The sequence below is a fragment of the Cavia porcellus genome, unplaced genomic scaffold (genome assembly GCF_034190915.1).
Source record: "Cavia porcellus strain 051 isolate PalLab524CR breed Dunkin Hartley unplaced genomic scaffold, mCavPor4.1 scaffold_8, whole genome shotgun sequence".
In the NCBI taxonomy this organism is placed as follows: Eukaryota; Metazoa; Chordata; class Mammalia; order Rodentia; family Caviidae; genus Cavia; species Cavia porcellus.
Genome location: NW_026947491.1, coordinates 3180107 through 3194201, shown reverse-complemented (window position 1 = coordinate 3194201; position 14095 = coordinate 3180107). Strand labels below are relative to the sequence as shown.

The 14095-nt window shown below is 44.7% G+C and overlaps 1 protein-coding gene across 2 annotated transcripts in view; it reads right to left on the bottom strand.

Annotated features, from left to right (window-relative positions):
• Window positions 1-14095, bottom strand: part of Myzap (myocardial zonula adherens protein) — an 81912-nt gene that overhangs the window by 21962 nt on the left and 45855 nt on the right. For both annotated transcript variants that reach the window (XM_063254278.1, XM_013159745.2), the window contains exon 11: window positions 3583-3666. In XM_063254278.1, coding sequence (XP_063110348.1) covers window positions 3583-3666 — 84 coding nt within the window. The remainder of the gene's footprint in view (window positions 1-3582; window positions 3667-14095) is intronic.

Here is a 14095-nt window from a genome sequence, read left to right as displayed (position 1 = left end):
AAAATATATATGCGGTACTGGTGCCTGGTGCTGCCATGTCCCACAGGAATATCAACGAGTCCCAGCCACGCAATGCAGACACACTGCGAGGTTTATGTGCATACAGCCCACATTCCGTACAGGATGAATAAAACTGAGATGCACACTCTTCACCTCTGCCATGGACCGCACTCTGAACTGAGCGTTTGCAGCAGAGGAAAATGGGATGGGTGGATTTCAGAAAGCTGATCGACCTCATGAAGCTACATGCTGGTCATTTCATTTTAGCAATATTTTTTAGCATTAGAAATAGGGAAATTCCTTCTCCAGAAGGTGAGTAAACAAAAGCATTGCTTAAAAAAGAAAGAATGTGCATTTTTTGCTACCAGCAAGATTGTAAATCAGTTGATGAAAATGGAATCTGACAGGGCCAGGCAGAGCAAGTGTTTAGGAATCACTGAATGTTTCTGAGGTGTGTGTGTGTGTGTCTGTGTGTCTGTGCACACAAACTCTAATGACTTTAAACACAGGTAAGGGGCTATGTAGCTCAGAGGTAGAATGACTGCTTCCCATGCACAAAGCCTTAGATTCCATCCCCAGAACCACAAAAACAAAAAAAAACAACAATGAAACCATAAGTAAGAATCAGGGATAAAACCAAGGAACAAGTTAATGCATATTTTCTCTTCTAAAAAGCAAATAAAAAGCCAGGCATGGTGGCACATGCCTAGAATCCCAGCACTCCTGAGGCTGAGGCAGAAGGATCCTTGCAAGTTTGAGACCAGCCTGGGCTACAAATTGAGCTCAAGGCCAGCCTGAACTGCACAGTGAGACCCTATCTCAAAATTAATTAATTAATTAAGAATTAAAAATTAATAAAGAAAAGAAAAGAAAGGTCTCTGACTACCAGCCATGACCTAGAGAAGAGCTGGGCCTTTTCTGTGAGCCCAAGATCAAGTATAGAGTTTTCTCTCGGGCTGCTTATTGAATGTCCTCAGATCATTTGGGGGATAAAAATCCAACAAAGTTTTCAAATCCTAAAAATAAAAGTAATGCAGAGATGATAGAGGTGCTCCATCATCCCACTTTCCCCTTCTAAAGCTGAAGCATCTGAGCCTACTTATTACCAGTGTTATTTGGCCGCTGTTGACTTGGGTTTGGAGGTCACCTCAAAGCCTCATGCAGTCATAGGGAGGGCTTTTCAGAGGTGGCTGGACCCAGGGACGCTGGGATTGATTCATGGTGGGGTGTTAGGGGAAGGCTGCCCATCCTGGGTTGAATTCTAAGTGTGGGGAGCCTAAGTAGCACATGAGGGACAGACAGAGGGTCACTGCTTGTTGCTTGCTCCCTGCTGCCTTCTTCCTGCCATGAACTGTTTCTTCTCTGCAATGTCCCCCTACTATACCACCCTGCCTCGGAGCCGCCAACTAGGAACTGAAACCTTTGCAAATTGTGAGCTAAATAAACCTTTCCTCTTTTAACTTTGGATGCTGGGTATTTTGTCCCAGCAATGAGAAAAGTAACCAAGACACTCGGCATCCTGTATAGAAAATGGCAGAAAGTATCTAAGAATCTAAGTCTCCAAAATGCTAAGAAATCAAGAAAGAATTAACATTTGTCAATCTATCACACAGAGTCAAGCACTGCTCTAAGTGTTTTGCATACATTACTTCATTTATTAGTTGTAAAACTCTTTCCAAATGTATAAATGGATTATTTCCATTTCACAAATGCTAAAACTGAGGTTTAAAGAGGTAAAAGTCCTGCGGCTGAAGCAGGAGCCCAGATCTAAATCCAGTTAGATAAAAGTATGGGATCCAGTGAATGGCTATGCCAGTATATTTTTATAATGACAGGCTCTCTGAGAGAAAGCCCCGAGGAATGGAGAGTGTGAGTTCCATGTGCACAGATCCCCTCCACAGCTAATTTCAGGCAGGTCCCGAGGCTCAGGGACTGGGGAACCTCTGTGTAGTTCTGTAATCCAGACTCTCAAAGGAGCAGGGCCACACCATTCTGGGGGACAGGGGTCCTGTGTAAGAACTGGTACTGCAGACCAGACCTGAGCCTGCTGAGTGGCCCAGCCTAAGGGATGCTGGCTCTGCCTTGCCTGAGGACATCTCCCTCCTCTCCTCTCCGCTCCCAGACACTCAGGCCTGGCCAGGATAGCACCTGCAGGAGCAACTGTGATCCCTGCCACTCATTCTGAAGACTGGTGCTGGGCCCAAGGAGCACAAAGTGCAGCAGGAGAAAGGGCACCAGAAAACATCCAGCTTCCAGACACTGAGACTCTTGCGCCTTGAATCTGATGCCTGAGGGCCATGAGTGGTTTCTGGCTATGACTGTTGCCAAAGGGAGAGTAAATAAAGACCCAGAAAACAGGACAGTTAAAAGCTATGGCTCTAGGTCCAGGCTTAAGCTCACCCATCTCTACCATCATCTTGGGCACAACGTAATGCCTCTGAACCTCAGTTTCCCCATTTATAAAACAGGAATATAATAGAACGTGGAGGACTTTCCTTTTAATAGAGAGAAAAATAGTTAAAAAGTGAGCACTTGGTACGCACAGACCACTTTCCAGACATTTGCATGTCACTGTCTCACACGGGTGCAGAGAGGGACCTATCTTGTGATTATAAGGACCTTGCTACAGTGTCACTCAGCTAAGTAAGTGGCAGACCCAGCGCCCATGCTTGGTAAGTCTGATCCTAACCTGAACGTCTGTGCTACATAGAACACAGGGGAAGTAACTAGCAGCACCCCGTCCCACACTGAGCGCGTCACAAACGCCCTTTCTTCCTTTCTCCTGGCTGCTCTGCTATCTCCAGGCCCCCTCACTGGGGACGGTGCTGAGGGACAGGGACAAGGACAGGCACTTGGCAGACCGGCTTTTCACACCATCTCCAAAGGAAGAGGCTCAATGCCAAGTTCTTAATAAAAAGCCTTTAGAGCAAATAGATTCTGGCTTCTTCTTCTATGAACCCTAACCTTCTAAGGTTCTTCCAAACCCATAATTTCCATCTCTGGAATGTGTGCAAAATCTCTAAATGACTTTCAAAAAGCCAGAGAGTCAAGAACACTAAGCATCTTAAAGTTCTGGGAGAAACTAAGTCAGCTCTAAAACGTGTTCACTCAACAAACAAAAGAACACTGTATTAGGAGTTCACTTTTTTTCAGCTAGGCTTCTGCATTTACTGAGCAGACAACCCTGGGCAAGACCAGCTTCTCTCTGCCTCAGTTGTGCAACCAGAGATAATAATCCTGTCTTTTCTCTCTTAAAACCACTGAGAAAACTGCACGGAGAAAGCATGTGAGAATACTTCACAAATTACAAAGCACCATGCAAAAGTGAACAATTGTCCACAGTGCTTATAGGATTTGCTGAGAAAAGTTCTTTACTGATACAGAGTAGAGCCAAAAAGCAGAGCTGAGCACCAAAGCTAAAGCAGGAGAGTGAGTGAAGCAAACAGAAGGCTCAGAGCCACAGAGCTGGCAGGTAACCTTCCAAGGCTAGGAAAGGGCCACACTCTTAATTGTCAGGCGGCAGGCTCTGCCACATAAAACGTAACGGCAGAGAAGACACAACCACAGTCACTGCTCTCTTACCTCTCCTTCTAGGAAAGATATCTTCTCTAAAAGTTGCAGAATCAACAGCTGTTTCTGTTGCACCTTTTTCTTTAATGATTCAATCTAGAAAGAAACAAACAGGAAATTGTTAGTGCAGACTGCAGACTTGTATAAGGTCACATTAATCACGGGGAAAGAGCCCCTGGTCATCATGTGATCAGCACCTGCACACAGGTTCTCTGTACTCCAGAACCACGGGGATGTGAGATGCGCTGTGAAAGGGCTTCGGGACTGAGGAAGCCCGAGAATCAGATTCTGTTTCAGATGCCATCCTATTAGGATTGGTCAGCCCCACATCTCCACGTTGAGGAGGCTTCATGACCCTTAATAATGTCCCAGAGACAACACGCTTTGAGAAATGCAACTACAGCCCCACAGAAAACAATCTGGCTTGAGTTTATCAAGTAGCTTGCATTTCAGACACCAGTGCTGTGACTCCTGTTGATGAGTTCACATCTATTCAACTGAGGTCAAAGGCATGCGGGGGAAAGGATTGCTATGAGTGTTAATGAAATTCAGAGGGCCATAGGCTCAGGAGTTCTGAAGTAGGAACGCGGCTGCCCACAGACCTGCCTTGTGCTGACAGCTTGGACTGTGCACCGTGCTACAGCTTGGACTGTGCACCGTGCTCCATCTTGGACTCCTCTTGGATTTCCCTTCACATATCCCACGTTTTCCTAGATGCACCAGAGGTTCTCCAAAGGTCAGAGCCAGGTGCTTAGTACCAGGCTGTGTTTTAGAATAACAGTGAGAACCGTATGTAGGTGCAGGAACAACACCCTCACTTTCCAGCAACCTTGAGTATCAGTGCTGCTCATCCACACAGTAAAAGGGCACAGTTCCTGCGGGAGGGAACCTACCACAAGCTAGGAAAAGCACATAGGCATTTACTCTTCCATTTAGCGATCCCGGTCCTAGGGACACATCACAAAGATACACTGGCCAAAATAAAAATGATGTGGACACAGTTTTGTGTTTCAGAAAACATAAAATAATACAAAACTCTGCAAAGTGAAGTGGCTGGTCCAGTGGGTCTGTGTGAGGTGTCTCAGACACTGAGGTGGCATGTGTACACTGACATACGTGTAGTATGCTAGCTGCGGTGTAGAGCAGTTAAGAACAGATAAGGCACAGATATTTGCGTAAGAAACACTATAAAGACAAAATTATAATAGTAGTAGTTACTAACAGGGAGAGGGAGTAACTGAGGTGGAGGAGAGGGAATAGATGAAAGACTTAATTAACAACTCATTACATAGGTTTAACTTTGAAAAGTATATTTTACAGACCCAAAAAATAAAATTAAACAAAAAAGAAACTTTAAATCCTAAAATTAGATGACAAGCTGAAATGAAGCAACTTAACTGTAATAACAAATTGGTGAATAGTACTAAGGATAAATATAAAGCTGCAAAGAAATTTTTCCAGTAGGAAAATTATGAATAACAACACTGTTATTTTGAAACTATTTGGTATCTACTGTAATGTAATCATGTTTGGAACCAACGTTTTTAGAGAAAGATAAAGAAAGAAAATTATGACTCTTCAATCTCTATGACACTGATTCAGCCACCACCATCACAGACTAGATGGTGAGGACAAGAGCTGATGGCAGGTGTCACACACCCGCCCTGGCTGTCCCCACCTGCTCCATGTATCGTCAGCATCACCCAGAGACCAGCAAGCAGCCAGGGTCATACCAGAGTGACTCAGATTGATGCACACACCACCACCCACGAGCTTTTCTTGTCCTCCCCCAAACAGAGCTTGATCTAGTCAAGTTTCTGGAACCAATAAAGGAACAAAAAATCCTAGGACATGGGAACTGTCTACAGCCGCGCCACTCCAGACCTACCGGGTGTTGTCAGGGTATGGGGATATTTTCAGGATTCCGGACTCAGTTCAGTTCCTACAATCACTGCCCCACAGGGGTAGAGCAGAAGGGGGTGGGATGGGGGTGGCACACCCTGGATTAAGACACTTTAGAATTTAACAACCAAATGGAATCATTATGTGTGCCGACAGGAGCAAAGCATCAAAAAAGACATAATGGAAAATTTTATTACAGATTTCTATTAAATAATACCAAAGAATCATCATTAGTTTTGTTAAAAGTGATGAAGGTAGTATGTAATTATATAAAATTATTTTTTAGAGATACATAGTGAAGTGTACAGGAAACAGACAGAGTGTCCATGTTTTGCTTTAAAATGCTATACCAAAGAAAGAAAGGAGAAAAAGGAATAAGGCTAACGTGGCACGGTCTTGCGCACCAGGGTAGAGCCTATGGGATGTCTGCGATTACCTCTCTGTTCCGAGGCACGTGACATTTTCAGTCCAAAACATTTTTACATCCCATATGGTATTGAAAAATACAATTCTCTGATTTTAAAAAAACCCATATGGAATAGAATATAAGAAACACACATAAGAAAAGATAGTCAGTGCTGGTTATAATTAAATTACCAATAAAAACATCAGTAAGTTACCCTGTAATACCTATTAAACTTGCCCCAAACTAGAGACCAGGAGAGGCCAGGGCAGGCTGGCAGCAGGGACAGGCTGTGGCGTGGCAGGTGGCACTGTGGATCAGAATCACCCTTCAGGCGACTTGGCCATAAATACTAAGAGCCATAAAGCTGCTCGGACCCTCTGACCCACTAATCCCACTCCTGGGAATTCAGCCTGAGGATATAACTCAAACAGAGGGAAAAAGCTGTATATATAAAGATGTTCTTGTTCCCATTACTCATAATCGAGAGAAAATGGAAAGGACCTTAATGTCCAGCACTAAAGAAATGAGCAATAAATCGTGAAACATCAGTCCGATGGAGTATGGAACGTAACACCAAAACACGAAAAAGACTACAAAATGGAAATGTGTTTCCCAAAAAGCCTCAAGGGACAGAAAAACAGAGGTTCACTCTGGTGAAAATAAATGCTGGGAGAGAAGTCAGATAAATGAAATGGTTCTGCACGGAAACAGGACTACAGGAGAAAAAAAGAGTTTGTGTAAATTTTCTAAAATTTTACAGGAATAATTTTCACATGCTTTTCCCCCACAGTCTTAAGATTTGACTTCTAAAATCTTTAAATAGCAGCCCCAGTAGGCACCGAAATTCATGGAAAGGTTCCAGGATAATGAGGGTGACATTCAGTCAAATAACAGAAAAGGTGATTGCAGTGTGTGGGTTCATGACTGCCAAAGGCCTCAGTGATGTGTGAGAGGAAGCAGGCGCACGGATACAAATGACACACAGGTCACCCACAGGTGTTGCACATCTCTGGCCCTGAGATTTTGGCTTAAAAATAAAGTCAGCCCTGAAATACAATGGGCCATGCATTCTCAGAGTCAAAGAGCTGGTTTAAAATATTCAAATAGAATGGTGTTGCCCTGGAAATGCACAGACTGCTTTCCTGTCATGATTCCCTACACGCACAGGGTAAGAACTATTCATGTGGCATGGACACTCGGTATTGTAAGTGACCCACAGATGACTGTAAATACATGGGTGGATACCCACGGATATGCACCAGCACAGAGCCATTTTATATAAGGGATGCAGCCATGGCCCCTGTGGGGATCCTAGAGCCAGGACTACCACCCAGGGAGGGCTGCAAATCAATAAAATCAAAGCCGCCATCAGAAAGAGCTGTTGATGATGCCAGCAGCTCTTCTTGTAGAGCAGAGCACACTGGTCAGGCGTTTCGCTTTGGGGGCAAGAAGAGGCAAGGGGAAGATTTGGGGTGCAGATACTCTGACAACCATGTTATAGTTTCCGGAAATGACCCTTCCTTCCTAAGGTACCTATGCCACTGTGATAAATGTCCAGGGGTTCGTTCTCATCCTTACAAAGCCATCTCATCTCCCGTACTGTGCCCAGGGTGGACTTGCTTGGACTGAAGGGAAAGCAGGCCTACGGGCCTTCCAAAAGGGGCCGAGTCCAGACCCTGACATCCACTCCCAGCTGCGTGCCCAGAGCACATCCCATGCTCTTTCCCAAGGGGGGTGCCAGCTTCTGAAACAGTACACTCTGGTTGCTGGCTTGCCAGTGATATCTGTCTCCCAACTCCACCTTGTTCTACAGTGTCAAAACACATCTTCCTGTGGAAAATGGTGTTATTTCTATCTAAAAAGTCTTGACATACTGTCTTTTGCGACATCAAACCCCCAAGAAGTGCTTCAAAGTTAGTGACTATGACATGACTACAATATGTCTCACTTAATGACCTGCTCAGCTTTCAGACTGAGCAGCAGTGTTGTGGTTTATGATCTGCATTCAGCCTGATAACGTAGGAACTTGAGTGGCTTCTTCTACAGTGCTACAGTTTTTGCTGACTGTTGCACAGTATGGTGCTATAATTTTATGGTCTGTTATACACTACAGTACTGCATGGAAGAATGATTCAAAGAAAAGCAAAGGCATCAAATTGAAGATTCCTTTGACTGTCTCTTTGTTCCCAATATTGTAATGTACATACTATATATATATATATATATATGTTCTTATTTAGCAACCGATTCATCAGATCACTGAACAAGGTCATTGAACAAGGAATGCTATTGGCATTTCTTCTTCCTTAGACTGTGACCTCCTGGGAATGAAGGCCATGGTCATCTTTGTATCATGATACAACAAATGTACCAGTGAGTTCAACTGTCCATCCTTCCATCCCTTAGATGGCAGGGCCAAAACAGTATGGAACAGGCTCTTGGAATCCCAGTTGAACCAAGTTGGCCTTGCTGACCATGTGTCCCCCAAACACTCCCAGAGCGGGGGCCACTTCAAAATCCAGGCTTTTGTCCAGCTAGGATGCAAGTGAAATCCATCAGGCACCCTTGCTGTTGCTTCTTGATGTATTTTAAGTTTGTAAGTCTGACCCTTGGGAAGTTTTCTCTCTTTGGGAAGCTGCAGTTTGTCTGGTTGTCACCAGGTGGTGGTAGATGACCTAGCTTACCAGGCTCACCTGGGGCAGCTGAGGACCCAGCAGACAAAAGTGCACTGTCAGGGCCCACCGGGGTGATTCACACAGGAGCATGATCATGTTGAAAGCCACATTCAAACGCCACACAGCTGTGTAGCAGCCTCTTCACAGAACATGGGAAAAGACAGCCTGATGAACTGCAGACCCTTTCAGCCACCGTTAGTAGACTTCCTCTAGTTTTTGTCCTGGTTTGCATGTTTCTTTGTCACTCAAACTGAATGCATGTCTGGGGGCACCACAGACCATGCAGGGTGCCGAGTCTCTAAGTCTCCAGGCTAGTTTGATTCTTGAGCAGGGAGAGGAGAGTGAAAGTTCTAGCTTCTTAAAACTGAGGGTGGCTTTCTTCTCTTTGGCCACAATCGTGTTACCTGCACAGGTGGCTTGAGATAAGACCCCAATGCTGGAATCCCCTGGGTGCTGACTAACCCCAGTCATCCAGAGCCTGGCCCTGCAGGTGCAAGGAAACCACAGTCCTTTTCCTCAAAAACCCTCTTGAGCTGCCGGTGTCTCTACCCTGGTGGGGCACAAGAGGCCTCTTGCCTCAGTCTCCTTGTCATCCCACCTTTCTTTTATGCCCACTCTGTCCCCTGATGAGCCCTGCATTCAGGTCACATTGTCCTCTGAGCCTGCTACAGTCCTGCCTCCAGCAATGTGCCTTCGCACCCTCCTCCAAAACCAGTTCCCAGTCACCTCCCAGACTACCTTACTGGCTTTGTGTCTCCAAACCCATCAGGTCACACGGCTGCTGGTATGCTTTAACCTCCTTGCTTCACAAAACCCAAATCCCCAGGACAACGCTAAGTCTATCAACTATCTTAAATAAAAATCACCTCATTTGGGAAGTAAATTCATCCTGATGACTATGAACAGCCCAGGGCACAACTCAGTTTTATAAACTGCTCTGCAAAGGAACTGCCACACTGAACGGATTCCTCCAACTTATCTCAAATAGAGCTGCCAATCAGGCAAAACAAATTTGTATAAAAAGTCAGTGAGGCGGCTTTGATGGTCTGCAATCCTGGAAGCTGTGAGATTTCTCAGCCTCCCCAGATCCCCTGCTCCACAAACACACACTAGGAACATGTAGAGCAGGGCCAGTTCAGGTTAGCTGTCAGGAAATGACACAGTTCTATGGTTAAGAGTTAGGGCAGGTGTACTTATACGCACTCGACCCCACAACACTCGGGAGACTAACTCCGTATTGACCACCAGGGCTGTAAAGGAAAGTTAATGAAGAAATACCACAGCAAATAAGCACGAACTATCAGTGATATGGGTCATTAAGCACTCTGCGTATCCTTTCTGTTTTCTTTGTACGATTTTGGTACCAGATCAAACCCAGGGGTATTTTACTACTCAACTGTATGCACAGCACTTTTTTAGTTTTTATTTGACACGGGGTCTTGTTAAGTTGCCCAGACTGGCCTCAAACTGGCCATCCTCCTGCCTCAACCTCCCAGAGTGCTGGGATTACAGGTATGCGCTACCACGCCCAGCTTGGGTGTTTTTCTGACCAACTGGGAACCAACTGGGAAATAACACACAGGGAACAGCTGTATAGAAAACAGGTGACACCCTTAGGCTAGGCAGAGAAGGAGGGCTCACCTGCTCACACACCTTGGGCATCCCCCCCCCAAGAAGGGAATAAAAGGCAGAGGGAGGGTGTGTTAGGTGGGTACAAGGGACATGAATATGATCAAAATATATTACACACATTGAATGCCCAAATGTGAGACTTGGGGGGTAGGATGAGGTGAGGGGTGGCAGGGAAAAATGATTAAAGTATGTTGTGTGCATGTACAAGTCCACCAAAGTGAAATTGATAACCTGCACAACTACTGTGCACTAACAAAAAGTGGGAAAAACTAAGAAAGAAGGGCTATGGTTTCAGTATGTCCTCCTTGAAAAGTCTCATAGAAACACACACACACACACACAAATGACAGTCACAGGTTATTAAACTGTTTAAAATACTCTAAGGAGAAGAATTCGTTTTTTAAAATACAGACCACATTAGTTTGTGACATCATTGTTGACTTTTCTTTGAAATTTGTTTTATATTCACCTTCATTTTGGGAAAAGCCGGTGAAGGCCCACGGGCACATGTCTTTGAGATCAGGCTGTAGGGCTGTGTGTGTACAACTGCGTGTCACAAACACAGTCATACATTAATGAGCAAAGTCCTCTGAACCTCTGCCCCCAGTGGCTGGCTCTCCCACTCTTTCCTTTAGACTGATTTACAAAGAGTTCCTGCATTGATAAAGAAAAATAATTTATCTCCCCATTAGAGTAACACTTATCAGAGATGAGTAACTGCCAGTCAATGCTCCTAAACAAAATGAGACCATTCAGGTTCTGAATATCAGGTCAAAACAAAGCATTAGGGTACTTTCCTATGAGCTCTCGTAGCCTGTTGGGGGAGGAGGATATTTATGTTGTCATATTTGAACATTTCATTTAAAAAAATAGCTAAAAGATCTCCTTTACCATCTGCAAAACCTCTCAGAACTCAGTGGGAGTTAGATCTCACTGCAGCAGATGGGCAGAGAAGAAACAAGAGAGGAAGGAACCTTGTTGAGCTCACAAAGCTTCCTGGCTTCTCTTTTGACAATCTCTTGCCCTGCCCGGACTTTGCCCAACCTCGTGCTCCCTCTGCGATCTGGCAAGCAGGTGCCTGCATTTCTCTCATCAAAATAGGAATTGTGTGTGATCCTGTATATAGATGTAGATATAGATATAGATATAGATATAGATATAGATATGTATCACGCTGAAAACAAAAGTTAATGATTGATAATATAATACTATACATTTCCTTTAGTTCTATTTTATAAGTCTTGCAACGCTATGATTTTATATTATTGTATTTTAAAGTGCATTCTCCTTGATAAAAGCCACTACAAAATTGTAAGAATAAAAATAACAAAGCCTAGCCTCCCCCTTTGAAAAAAAAAAAGAATGCATAGAAAAATATGAAAGATCAGAGTTGTCCTGCATTAAGGCAGCATGGAAGAACAGTTTGAGGAGGAGGGACAGGGTACATTAACAGCGGGGAATGAATTAAGGCCACAACAAAATGAAACTGAGAAATTGCTAAATGAAACTCTGAGTGGGGAAAATGAAAAATCAATGAAGGAATAGGGAAAAAAGGTACATTTTTCATCTTCATGATGCTTGATTGGGTTTGTGGAAATTCATTTTCAATTAATGTGTCTTGTGGCATTCAGCCAGGCTAGATATGAACAAGGCCCATATTTTAATCAATTTTTTCTATTAAATTTGAAGTAATATATAATAGAATAGCACTATTCAAAAGGATCAGTTGAAACTGGCTTCTGAAGTAAAATAATCTAATTTGGTTTGATTTCTATCTTATATTAAAGATAACCCAACTGTTCTTTAAGGCGAGGGATAGCAAGGGCTCTGGTCCTCTAGGGCCCCTAAAAATGACTTGGCCATAAAAACGTCAGGGATGGATGGATAAAGTAGCTCCTTGAGTACATTCATTGGGAGGGAGTGGGGGGTGAGGAGAGAGGAGGAAAGCGAGAAGAAGAAGTAAGAAAGTGCAGAACAGACGAAGGAAAGGAGAGAGGGTTGAATTAGCCCTTGGGGTCAGAAACAGCCCAAGTCGGCACTGCCATTTGACCTAGAAACTCAGGTTCCAACATATTTGTCCCCTTTTGCCCTTTCAGTACCTTTACACGGGCAGGGCTGAGACCGGGCTGGGTCAGCCCTCCAGAGCTGAGCCACACCTTCACTCACACCAGCTTGCTCCACGAGATTCCTGTGCTTCACTGAGAGGCCATCATAGAGACATAGTGCTGCCCCGGAAGTGAGGATTGAGGCCGGAAGTGAGAGGTGAGGCTGGAAGTGAGGAGGAGTGAGGCCGGAAGTGAGCAGTGGGGCTGGAAGTTAGGAGTGAGGCTGGTCTGAGAGGAAGGCTGTGTGATGTTGTGTGACTCACTTCTGCAAAGAATTTGTTGGGGCCGAGATTACCTGCACTGTTCTTTTCTCCGTGACTTAGAGGCAGGTAGAAGGGAAAAGTGAGGAAGCACCGGTTTTACTCCTGTTGGTTCCTCCCCAGACACAGTTTCAGAGACTCAGTGCCAAGTGCTGAACACCAGGGAGCACATCTGCAAAAAACTAGTGATTCTAAAAACTTTCCAAAATGTTCCCAAAGCTTAAGTGCCCTGAAGTATTAACCCTCTTCTCCTCTCAACTTCCTGCCATCTCCCCTTCTGCTTGCCTACGACCCTTGCCTGTGGGGCCGCTTGGAGCTCAGATCTAATCAGCCATGAGGAACCACTGAGAAATAACGAGCAGAGCAGTAGCATTTTCTTGGTGTGTTGCACTCACCACAGCTGTTCTCCACCTATCTTTCCAACATCTGCATTTACCCATCACTCCCTCCTACAGTCCAAACTACATTAATGCTCCCTGAAATCACCCTGGATGTTGTAGTCTCCACTCTTTGTTATTTATTCTGTATCTTATCTGGTGTGACCTTTCCACTCATTCAGTGCTACCTAAAAAAATCCAACCCATCCTGCAAGGCCTTGTGAAACTCTCCCTCTTCCCTAAAGACTCTCCGCCCATGCCAGAATCAGTTCATATTCCTAGGCTCTGTCTGCCTCTGGGGCGGGACTATTATGAGCATTCTCATGTTACTGGAAGGAATCAGAATCTTGGAGAAGAAATGTGATTCGCTCATGATGCACAGACTGGATCAGAGGCAGGACGCAAAGCAAAGGTGGATTGTGTTCACTCAGAGCCTATGGACTTAAGTCATCATGCTTCACGCTTCAGCAACACAGCTCATACACATCGCCAGCCACATTCTGCCTCAAGTTCAGACGAGTTTAAATGTCAGAAATCCTGAGAGGAAGAGCTCATGTTTCACAGAAGGTGTTTCCTAAACTTTCCTGTGTCCGCAGAAATGAGATTCCCATATGCTCTCCCTGGCTCCTACACATACACACATACCCTGACTCACAAGGACAACACAGGGGCAGGAGGTCAGGAATAGTCAAAGAAATCGGTACTGGGTTTTGGGTGCTAAAGTCTTTCAGAGGTGGTTCAGAGATTCTGTCATGAGCAAAGAATGGGTCAAGACAAGCACAAATGATAGTGAGCTTTACATGCATTAATGGCAGGAGAAGACAGAGTTCTGCAGAGTGCCTTTGGGCCAAGTAAATGTAAGAAAAGTGTGAGAGTAGAGGTGTGAGAGGACACAGTGGACGAGAGCTCAATAGCAGCTGTCCTTTTTCTATCTCCCACCTTGCAGGCTGACTTCAGGACTAGACTGTCCTATCCAGAACGGCTCAGGTTCTTGCGAGAAATCTATGTGCATGTGTCCTGGAACTGTACAATTGACAGGTCATACCTGCTTCTTCAGCCAGTCTACTATGCCCTAATCTCCTGCCTCAACATGGCAAAGGGAAAGAAAACCACGTTGGCAAAGGTGACATGAAAAAACTAGCAGGTGATGATACTGGAGAAACAAGGT